This window comes from Vombatus ursinus, unplaced genomic scaffold (genome assembly GCF_900497805.2).
Source record: "Vombatus ursinus unplaced genomic scaffold, bare-nosed wombat genome assembly UNPS02015030.1, whole genome shotgun sequence".
Lineage (NCBI taxonomy): Eukaryota > Metazoa > Chordata > Mammalia > Diprotodontia > Vombatidae > Vombatus > Vombatus ursinus.
In genome coordinates, this window is record NW_020954808.1 from 1,692,678 (window position 1) to 1,704,512 (window position 11,835).

The 11,835-nt window shown below is 49.0% G+C and overlaps 1 protein-coding gene across 1 annotated transcript; it reads right to left on the minus strand.

Annotated features, from left to right (window-relative positions):
* Positions 1-9,082: 9,082 nt before the first annotated feature.
* On the minus strand, positions 9,083-11,219 carry SELENOW (selenoprotein W). The gene is made up of 6 exons (XM_027846008.1): positions 11,101-11,219; positions 10,712-10,736; positions 10,545-10,598; positions 10,129-10,203; positions 9,826-9,918; positions 9,083-9,633 (listed from the first exon to the last, which is right to left on the minus strand). The coding sequence occupies exons 1-5, from the start codon at positions 11,127-11,129 to the stop codon at positions 9,841-9,843; spliced, it is 261 nt and encodes an 86-aa protein (XP_027701809.1). The 5' UTR covers positions 11,130-11,219; the 3' UTR covers positions 9,083-9,633; positions 9,826-9,840.
* Between the last annotated feature and the right edge of the window lie 616 nt (positions 11,220-11,835).

The window sequence follows — 11,835 nt, forward strand, 5'->3', positions numbered from 1 at the left end:
GATCACCCCTGGGAGGTCCACAGAAAACAAGCCCCTTCCTTGGGGGTCCCCAGAGCCGAGATCCAGAGCTGCAAAGGACTCTTTTTACAGAGCAGGAAGCCAAGGCCCAAGGAATCCAGGTCACACCAGTCATGTCAGAGTTGGGATTAGAACCCAGGGCTCTGGGCTTTCCTACCAGGGCTCTGTGTCCTTCACAGCATCCCTGGTAAGCTGCCTCCCCTGCTCTGTTGGGGAAAACTTGTCCATCACACGGTTTTCTCTCCTTTCCTTCAGCTGGTCAATTGGTCTGATGGTTGAGCTGGGCCATGGAAGGGCTGCGGTCATGCCCTCTTCCTGAGGAGTAGCCCGTCGGGCAGTACCACAAAGCAGGCACTCCCCAGGTGCCCATAGCCTTCCGGGCTCCCTCGGCCCCCACCTCTTTAGGTGACAGCGGGCCACTCTGCCTGACGGCTGCTGTGTTTCTCAGGGCTGGAAGAAGCCGCCAGGTCCTCGGGGGCCAAGGGGTTCTTAACCTGGGCTCCCAGACTTGTTTTGGGGCAAGGATATTTCCATACAGTTGGTTTCCTTTGTAATCCTACATTTTTTATGCATCTTAAAAGTTATTTTTAGAAAAGGTCACTAGGCCTCACCCGGACCCAAAAGGTCCATGACACCCCAGAAAGGTGGGTAACTTGCTGGAGGGCCTTGTTTGACTCACTTTCAGGGAAACGTTCCTTCAAGGCAGGGCAGCTCGGGGCAGAGCCTGAGCTGGAACAGGGTTCTCCCTTCTGGGCTCTGGGCTCTCGTTCTGTCCTCTGTGGCCCCAGCAGTTCTCTACAAAGCTTCCTTCCTCCCAAATGGGTGGGTTGGGGTAGGGAGGGCCTTCTCAGAGGAAACTGGGGCCTCCCTCAGTAATCACAACCAGCTGCCTCCCTCCGAGAGCAGGAATCCCTCCGAGCCCCTAGTAGACCTTGACGAGCCAGCTGACAGATGGGTGCTGACTCCCCAGCCACCATCTTGTGTTCCCAGCCATGTACTGAGCCCCCTGGCGAAGAGGAGAGGACCCTAGTCTGCTTTGTTCTCACTGATGACCTCAGGGATGGCATTTAGCGAAGGGAGCCGGGCTCTCCCAGCGGCAGGGTGGCTGCGCCCCAAATGGGACTTCTGAGGCTGGGCCGTGAGGGCAGGAGTATGTGTAGTCAAGGTTTCCATGGACGCTGTTCTGGGGGAAAGATGCAGAGGAGGGATGCAGAGACGTGGGGGGTGGGGTTCAGCTAGTTGGATGACTGGATCAATTGAGGGAGGTTTGGTGGTTGGCCCTGGGCTATTTAACATTCCTTTTCAATTCCTGGGTAATTAATAACAAACAAACAAACGAAAACCTTGGGAGAGAAACTGATCACATGCAGTGAGCTGGGCAGGAATCCTAAACTAAACAAAGTTTAAAATAATTCTGATTATGTGAAATTGGAAAGCTTTTACCTGAACAAAATCAATGCATTGAGAATAAGAAGGGAAGAGGTTGACTGGAGGGGCATCTTTGTATCGACTATCTCCAGTAAGGGTCTGATAGATAGGCAGCTAACTTACTTTTAAAATTGTTGTATTTTATTTTATTTTCCAATTACACATAAAAACAATTTTTAACATTCGTTTTTTAAAATTTTGAGTTCCACATTCTTTCCCTCCTTCGCCTCTGCTCTCCTTGAGAAGGCAAGCAATTCCATATAGATTCTACGTGTGCAGTCATGCAGAACGTTTCCACATTAGCCATGTAGGCAACTAACATAAACAAATTATAAGTTCTATTACGAACTAATATAGGCAAGATATGTAGGCAGCAAACAAATGTAGACCAAAAGCCATTCCCCAGTAGAAGAGTGGACAAAAGCTATCAGCAAACATTATTCAAAAGAAGAATTGCACACCTAACACCATATGGAAGAATGCTCCACACGAGGGGATTTTGGGGGCAGCTACATGGTGCAGCACCCGGGTCTGGAGACAAGAAGACTCCTCTCCCTGAGTTCAGATCTGGCCTCAGACACTTCCTAGCTGTGGGACCCTGGACAAGTCACTTCACTCAGTTTCCTCATCTGTGAATGAGCTGGAGAAGGAAATGGCAAACCACTCCAGTATCTCTGCCAAGAAAACCCAAATAGTGTCACAAAGAGATAGGACTGAACAGCAAAAGAGGGCAGCCCTGAGGTTTATACCTCACACCCAGCAAACTGGCAAAAATGACAAAAGACAAGAATAAAAGGATAATCAGGGTTGTTGGGGCGGTGGGAAGACTGGTGCGCTAATGCATTGGTGGAACTGTGAACTGACTCAACCATTCTGGAAGGCAGTTTGAAATGACGTGTACATTTACACGTACAATTACGTGTAGCAAGTCACTTAACCCCAATTGCCTAAAAAAAAAAAAAAAGTGGTGGCTTCTTTGCAATTCTTTGGGAGAATTGCATAATATCACCATTTGAAAGATGGATTTTTATTTTATTGATAGAGTGCTGAAATTGGAGTCAGGAAGACAAGATCAAATCCAGACACTTACTAGTTACATGACCTTCAGTACAATGCACTGGACCCTGAGCCCAGCTCATTTTCCATCAGCAGTATCTGTCAAAGATGTTCATACCCCAAAATAACCCAATAAATGAGCTGTCCATCAAATTGTCACAGCCACAGTCTGGACAATAAGAATTTTTCATCCACTTGGTTTTTCACGTGTGGATTTCTTAGGCCAGACCGGAGTCCTCCACTTAAGGAGACCGTTGCAATCGGTACAATGTCATCCTTAAAGGGAAGCATCCAAAAAGGACCTCAGCATTCACAGGCCATCTCTTTTCCATTTAGACCCTGCAGAGGAGGTAGAGACAGTAGATGGTGAAGTGGACAGAGTGCTGGACTTGGAGGGAGAAAGATCTGAGTTCAAATCGTACCTCAAGTCCTGGTTAGCTCAGTGGTCCTGGGCGAGGCACCTAGCTTCTCTCACTCAGTTTCCTCATTTATCAAATGAAGATGATAATAGCAGCTAATGGCAGAGTTGTTAGAAGGAGCCAATGAAATAATGTAAGGTGCTTTGCAAACTTTTAAGGGCTATAAAATAGTAATAGCTAATATTTGCGTTGTAGGGGGCAGGGTAGGCAGGTGGTTCTTTGGATAGATCCGACAGGCCTGGAGTCAGGAAGACCCGAGTTCAAATCTGGCCACAGATTATTAGCTGTGTGACCCTGGGCAAGTCACTTTTCCTCATCTGTAAAAGGGGAATAATAATAATGGCATCTCCCTCCCAGAGTGGTTGTAAGGATCAAATAAAATAATATTTGTAAAGGACGTAGCACAGTGCCTAGCCTACAGTAGGCACTATAAAAAGGTTAGCTATTATTATTTTATGTAAATGTGTTGATTATGATTATTGGCGTCCTCCTTCCTAGTGGCAGACATCTTAGGAAAGCATCAGTCTAATTGTATGCCTTGATTGATACCCAATACAATTCCATTTAACACGTTTATTAGGGGTTTACCGTGTGCCAGCCACAAAAGACCCTTCCCTCCAAACAACATGACCAGTTGTAGGAGCGCTGAGCAGAAGAAAGTGAAATGAAGGAATCATGCATGGGATTTGGAGGGCTTTGTAATTGTGAGGAGGGCTGATTTATCGAGAAGAAATTTGGGAAGATGAGGAAAAGTTGAAGGAGAGGGATATAAACTGAAGGAAGATTCAGTCTGAAGATGGAATCCATTGGAGTCACTGTGGTATGATGGATGGACGGCTGGAACCGGAGTCAGGAAAATGTGGATTCTAATCCTACCTCAGCCACTTACTAGCTCAGTGACTGGCCAAATCCCTTCACCTCTCTGTGCCTCGGTTTCCTCGTCTGTAAAACAAAAAAAAAAAGTGTGTGTTAGTTTGATGATCCCAAAGGTTGTTTCCAGCTCTACATCTATGAACCCGTGACCACTCTGGAGTTGGCATTCTCCAGAAGCAGTTTGCCCAACCAGTTCTGAAGGACAATTCAGTAAACATTAAAAACAAAGACCGTGGCCATTGGGGAGATTTGTGCCCGGATGGCCTTCAGAATGTGATATTTGCACAGCCGAGACCTGACATCTAGGCTCAAAGTCTGGAAAGAGAAACTCAAGGAAATCCTTCACCTTCCAGGTTATTAAGGACAGCAAAATAATTATACCTTAAATAGAGAAGGCAAAGGGGAACCTCGACTTGTGTCCATAGATTAGAGCGGGGAAGAATATGGCAGAGATCTGAGAGAGGGAGGAAGGAGCATTGAAAGGCATTGGAGGCTTTTCCTAAAAAGGAGGGGACAGGATGCCCTGACAGGAAGGGGCTGCTTATCTCTTGAGGATGGTCAAAGAAGTCCATAGGTGCTGCAAGCTAAGAAAAGACCATCCATTGTGGGTCAGTCGGTCAAACTTGCATGAAGCACCTTTTGACTATGTGTCAGCGACTGTGCTAAGAACAGGAGGATATAAAAAGAGACAAAAATATGGTCCCTTCCCTCAAGGAGCTCAGAGTCTAATGGGGGAGACGACATGCAAAAAAACCACAACTATAGACAGGGTAAATTGAGAAAGGCTACAGCATTGCCAGGCCTCGGGAAAGGCTTCTGGCAGAAGGTGGGAGTAGAGCAGTGGCCTTGGTGATTCCTTGGGAAAGAAAGACTTCTGCCCTGATAAGACTGAATAGATCTGCTGCCTTCTGGGGCGCATTTCCAAGACTCAGCAGAGAACCTCCCCAAGCTTTTTGGAGCAGAGCTGATTCTACTTGTGATTATTTACGGAGATCCAAGGGGTGCTGCCTGAAGGAACATAGCATGGCCAAAGACTAGTCATGGGCAAGAAACTGGAGGTCTTAAGTGGCCCACATGGTGCACGTGTGGGTTGCTGCCTGAAAAAAAGAGGGAGAAGGATGAAGGGAATAAATCGCTGGTTAGGAAGATGATGTCTGAGAATGGGGTTTGGATTTTTTTCTGGACCATGACCTAAAATGTGGGAATAGCAGTTCCCTGGCCAGGGATGGAGTGTACCTAGCAAAGGTTTCAAAGAATGTTTGCTCCTAGTCTTGCAAACCTAATCAAAAGGGCTTTATACTGAAAAGAAAAGACCTGTGTGTTTACACCAGGCTAGATACTGTACAGAGTAGCTTTGCTCTGGGGAGAATAGCTGCCAAGACTCTTGAGAAAAAGGAGACAAAAACCCATGACTTCAGATGTCTATACACAAATGCACAAAGTATGGTTATTAATAAAAAGAACTAGAGATCCTAAAATAAGGAGATACACTTGATTTTGCCGCTATCACTAATTTGGTGAGATAAGGCCTGAACGGCCAGGTGGTGAAGAGGATAGAACATTGAGCTGGCGGGAGGCAGGAAGACCTGAGTTCCAGTCCAGACACTTAATGGCTGTGTGATTCCAGCCAAGTTACTGAAGCTTCTCTGAAACCATCCGTTTCCTCATTTCTTACATCACAAAAAGTGTTCTTGCATACCACAGCTTGTTCGGCCATTCCTCAGTTGATGGGCATCCCCTTAGTTTCCAATTCTTCACCATGATAAAAATTGATGCTACAAGTATTTTTGTATATGTGGGTGCTTTTCCTCTTCCTTTGATCTCTTTGGGGGCGGGTCAAGAGGTATGCACAATTAATAATTTGGGGGGCAGAGTTCCAGAATGGCTGGACCAATTAACAGCTAGCTCTACCCCGCCAACGAACAGGGCAACAACATGCCTGTTTTCCCACAGCCTCACCAACGTTTGTCTCTCAATTTTTTGGTCAACTTTTGGAGTGGAACCGCAGAGTTGCTTTACTCTATTAATGACTGAGCACTTTTTTTCACATGGTAATAGCTAGCTTTGTCGCCTTGAGTACTGTGCACTTATGCTTTGAAGCTTATCACTTGGGGTGTGATCAAGAGAAGCACTTCTGCACAATGTAGAAATTTGTTTTGCTTAACAAAGCCTATTTGTCACAAGGGTGTGTTTTTCTTTTCTTTTCATTTGGAGGGGTGGGAGGGAGAGAAAATGGGAGAGACAATGTTTGCCCATTGAAAAATAAATTATTTTAAAAGTGGATTGAGAACTATGGAAGTGGGGAGAGGACCAGATATCCCTTGGGTGGATGAGACAATGATGGCAGACAACAGAGAAGCCAGAACTGCTTGCTTTTTAATTTGCCTCCGTTTTCTCCACCAAGGAGGACGATCTCTGGACTGGAACAGGAGCAGGACAAAAATGGGCCCACGGGGAGCAGGTAGCCCAAATAAGTAAGGATGTACTAAGATAGCCCCGGCTTCCCTCAATGAATTGTCTTACCTCCCCTGGTGCACCATAACCTTGGGCACTGAAGAACAGGCAGAAGTGAACCCTGAGCCACTGTCAGTGACCTCTGAAAAGTCATAGAGGAAGGGAGAGGGAGAGCGGCAGAGGACCAGACCACGTCAGATGTCATTGTGATTTTCAAAAAACAGAAGCTAGTGGTTTCTGTGAAGACTAGACCAGTGAATTCTATTTGAATTTCTGGCAAAGCTCCAGAGTAGTAATTTTTTTTCTTTTTTAAAAATTTATTTATTTTTAGTTTTCAACATTCACTTCCACAAGATTTTGAGTTCCAAATTTTCTCCCCATCGCTCCCCTTCCCCCACCTCAAGATGGCATGCATTCTGAATACCCCTTCACCCAATGCGCCCTCCCTTCTATCACTCCCCCCCTATTTTCTTATCCCCTTCTATTTTCCTGTAGGGTAAGATAGATTTCTACACCCCATTGCCTGTGTACCTTATTTCCCAGCTGCATGTAAAAACAACTTTTAACATTTGTTTTTAAAACTCTGAGTTCCAAATTCTTTCTCTTCCTCCCCCACATTGAGAAGGCAATTGGATATAGGCTATACATGTGCAGTCATGCAAAACACTTCCATAATTTTGTTGTGAAAAACTAACTATATTTCCCTTCATCCTATCCTGCCCTGTTTAGTCTGTTCTCTTTTAACCCTGTCCCTTCCCAGAAGTGTTTGCTTCTGATTACCCCCTCCCCCAATCTATCCTCTCTTCTATCACCCCCGTCCCCTTATTTCCTTCCCCCCTACTTTCCTTAGGGTAAGAGAGATTTCTGTACCCAATTGAGTGTGTATGTTATTCCCTCCTTAAGCCAAATCCAATGAGAGTAAGATTCACTCATTCCCTCACCTCCCCCCTCTTCCCTTCCACTGTAAAAGCTTTCTTGCCTCTTTCATTTGAGATAATTTACCCCATTCTATCTCTCCCTTTCTCCTTCTCCCAGTATAATCCTCTCACCCCTTAATTTTATTTTTTAGATATCCCTTCATATTCAACTCGCCCTGTGCCCTTTGTCTATACATATTCCCTCCAACAATAATGAGAAAGGTCTCATGAGTTACAAATACCATCTTTCCATGTAGGAACGTAAACAATTCAACTTTACTAAGTCCCTTATGATTTCTCTTTCCTGTTTTCCTTTTCATGCTTCTCTTCAGTCTTGTATTTGAAAGTCAAATTTTCTATTTAGTTCTGGCTTCTCAAAATTCCTCTACATCATTGAATATCAATTTTTCCCCCTCACTGATAACACTCAGTTTTGCTGGGTATGTGATTCTTGGTTTTAATCCTAGCTCCTTTGACCTCTGGAATATATTCTAAGCTCTCTGATCCCTTCATGTAGAAGCTGCTAAATCTTGTGTTATCCCGATTGTGTTTCCACAATACTAGAGTAGGAATTTTTAACTTGGGGTTTGTGCATAGATTTCTGAGGGTCCATGAATTTGGATGGGAAAGTAAAATTGCATCTAACGTCTCACTGGAGTTTAGCATTTTCTTCAATTATGATTTAAAAAAACCAAACCAAACCAAACCAAACCAAACACGAATCTGAGAAGGGGTCGTCTTTCCTTGACACAAAAAGTGTAAAGAACTGATGAATGTAGCACATTTGAGAGAGAGAGAGAGAGAGAGAGACAGGAGAGAGTGAGGGAGGGAGAGAGAGAGAGAGGAGAGAGTGAGGGAGGGAGAGACAGGAGAAAGGGAGGGAGGGAGAGAAAGAGAGAGAAAGAGAAAGAGAAAGAGAGAGAGAGAGAGAGAGAGAGAGAGAGAGAGGGCAGACTTTTGGTGTGGAAACTCTTTCTACCACCAGGTTGTTGTTCAGTCATTTTTCAGTTATGTCCAACTCTTCATGGCTCCATTTGGGTTTTTCTTGGCAAAGACACTGGAGTGGTTTTGCCACTTCCTTCCCCAGCTCATTTTACAGATGAGGAAAAAGAGATAAACCAAGTTAAGTGATTTGCCCATGGTTACACAAGCCAGTGTCTGAGGCCAGAGTTGAACTCCGTTCTTCCTGACGTACCCACCCCCCAAACCTAGCCGTGCAATTGTGGTTGAAGCACCATTCTAAAACACATTTAGGCAGAGAACTTTGAGATCTGGTCCAATCACCCTCCCCCCAAATTGGACTCCCACTTCCCCAGTGAAATCCTCTCTTAATCTCTGCTCCACAGAGCTGCCAGAATAACCCTCAATGGGTACAGATCTGACCAGGTCACTCACCCACTTCAGAATTGTCAATGGTTCCCTCGTTATTCTAAGATAAAGTACTAACCCCGATCCCCCTTCTCCTTCAAATGCTTCATTCTAGCTCCAGTCTTCCCCAAGCTCTGTTCACATTACTCCCCCCGCTTCATACCTGCCACATTCCAGCTTTGATAACTTCAACAGTTTGTCTCCCACCTCCACGCCTTTGCCCAGGCTGTGCTTGATGCCAAGAAGGCACTTCTAGGTTTTGCTCATCTGAGATCCTTTGGGAAGCAGTTCCCAATCATCTCAGTTGTCAGGGGACCCCAAATAATCACAGTCTATAGTCACTTCACATGATCTACCTTCTCAGTAAGCTCCTGGAGGGCCGAGTTGCATTTAGTAGCCCAGCCTACAGTAATTGTTCACCTTTTTGATTTGGCAGAGGAAGACTTGGGGCCCATAGAATGACGAGGTGGCAGGACCAGCCTCCCAACCTGGAGACCCCAGGAGCTGCCTCCCCTCTCCCTGCCCAAGACCAGAGTCACAGACGTAACCAACATTTAATTTCTTCTATTTATTAATTAGCCCTTGTGGTGAATACTGTTTCCTAAGGCCTTCCTGGGCCCCGCCAGGCCAGGTGGGACCCTCCCTCCATCCCCAGTCAAGGTGGAAAAGCCCCCCCTCCAATGTACAAGGCCACTCTGAGCCCTGTCACCCTCTCATTTTACAGAAGAGATGTCTGAGAACCAAGGGGCTTGGACAGGAGGGCCAGCACTCCAGCAGGGAAGAGGGAAGGCCCAATGGACCTGGGAGGGGCTGAGGAAAGGATGCCTCAATGGGGGAGACAGCACTGGGGTTAAGTCGGGGCAGGAAGAAGCAGGAATCTGAGAGGAGTCGAACAGACCCATAGGACAGCGAGACCTTGGACAAAGGGCTAGCGACACACATACACGCAGCGCAGGATCCAGGGGCATCCGTCCCAGCCCCAGCCCCAGCCCCAGCCCAACAGATGCAAGGATTTCAGGGAAGAACCAGGAATCCAGAGGACATTTCAATCCTTCCCGTCATAAAGCACCGTGGGCAGGGATGGGAACAAGGCCCCTGAGCTAAGGAGAGAAGACAGGGGAAAGTCAGGACCGCCAGATTTCAAGGCTGACCCATGAAAAGTGGGACCACCTCCCACTTTCATTCGGGCAGGGTCACCCCTCGGGTCAGGATACGAGTTTGTCCTCAAGCAGAAACGGCAGCCCAGAAGGCCAGCCCCATCCCTGGCCTGGCTGCCCCAGGGCACCCCTCACCTCTGCCTTCAGGCCTCACTTGCCCAGGGCGGCCTTGATCTCTGCCACAATACGCTGGTATTTGTCTGAGGAGTCCACGAAGCCATGCCCAGCCTAGGGAGCAGAGAGGGGGTGAGCCAGAGCTGCCCCCACCCCCCAGCTCCTCTGGCCACAGAATCTCAGCCCAATAGCTGAATGCTTCCATTGTGCACAGGGCCCTCCCCCGCTCCTCATGGAGGCAGCTGCTGGCCTCAGGTCACCAAGCAGTGACCAGGCAGAAACAGGAGGGAGGGGGATGGAAGACCCAGATGCAGCCCCACTCACCTTCTTGGAATGCACAAGCTTTCCAGCAACCATTACTTCAAAGAAGCCGGTGACCTCCTGGGTCCCCTCGCCATTCTGGAGGCAGGGAGGAAAGAGGCTGAGGCTTTCACAATGTCCATCCCCCCACCGGCCCCACCCCAGCTCTGGGACAGTGGGAAGTGGGTTGGGACAAGGTGTTTGCAGTAACTAGGGCAAGTCCCAGGAGCTGTGGCCCCGGGCACTGAATTTACTAGGTACCACCCCCGCCCAGCTGAAGCGGAGTGAAAAGGTAGAGCTCCCGGATGGTGAGCTGGGGTGCGAGCCGCCCTGCTCACCGTCTGCTCAGCAGACATCTGAGGCTAGAATCTCTGGGGCTAAGATTTCTTGTTACATGACACCCTCCTCCCCCCAACACCCACCCACCACGATACACTCACGATGTTCAGGAGGCCTGGAAATTCCTCTTCCAGCTTCTTCTTCAGCAATAGATACTGAGATAGAGCAAAAGATGCGACGATGATCACATAGGGTGGCGGTGTTTGCCAACACAGCCTCCCCAATCATTCCCCGACTCCACCCTCCGCCCCACCCCCAGAGCACTGACCTTGGGCTTGTAACCTCAGGCACCGCTAGCAGGGGGGGACGCGTCAGACAAGGTGGGGGGAGAAGACAGAAACCTCAGTTAGGATAAAAACATTCAATGTTTTTGAATGGAGGGGAGGGGGAAAATTCCCTTCCAAACCCACTCCACCCCCCCAAAAGGGCCCGCTTGGAGTCCCCCCCAAGGTGTGTACCCCCTCCTGACTCCGGCACCCTCTCCCCCCACCCCGCGCCCCAGTTTCGGCTCCCCTGGGAGGTTCCGGAGAGGAGCTCTTTCCTGGACAGGCTCCCGTGCACACGGGCGTGGGTGGCTGGGGGCTGGGGGCCCCGTCACAGCCGGGCCCCACCATGCACGCCTCCCCGAGGGGATCTCCCAGCGCCAGAGCGGCTCACCAGTAAACCACACGGACTTTGACCGCCATGGCTGCAGCCCCGGCTTTGTCCCGGACGCTATAGACCGCCGCAGGAGGATGGAACGTTGGCGCCGCCCGCGATCCAGATTAGGACGCTGCGGTCGGCAACAGTTACAAAGTGTTCCATGGGGCGCCTCCACTGTTCGCAAGCGGCGGGGGGAGGCCAGGGAGGGGAGCTGGGGCGGGGGGCACAGCCCCGCCAGCGCTGGCCCGACCCCCTTCTCTGCCCAGAGCGCTGCGGAGGTCGGGCCTTGGAGTGACCAAATGGGAGCTGGACACGCTGTGGACACTCAGCAGGAGCCAGAGAAGCCTCTCCCCCCACCCTGCTCCCCCTCTCGTGGGGCAAAGATGGTAAAGCCCGAGTTCTGGGCGGGCCCATGCCGAGAAGCAGCCCACTTCCCCCTCCCCGCAGATTCCAGCATGGGGTGGGCAGGGTCCTCCATCTCTTACTAGCACCTGTAAGGGGGCTGGGTACTCAACTGCAGATCGCAGCCCCTCTCTCCCTGCGCCGATGGCTTTTGAAGGGTGCTGAGGCCGGAAACTTGTCCGGCGGCCAGCCGAGGTAACTGGCCCTCCCCACCTTAGCCGGGCATGTCTGGGCCGGCACGCACTCAGTTCCACCACCCTTGGCCGTTCTCCACGCGTTTGCAGCCTGTCTTCAATTCAGTAAACATATTTAGCTCGCACTGTGTGCCAGGGGCTGTGCTAAACGCTG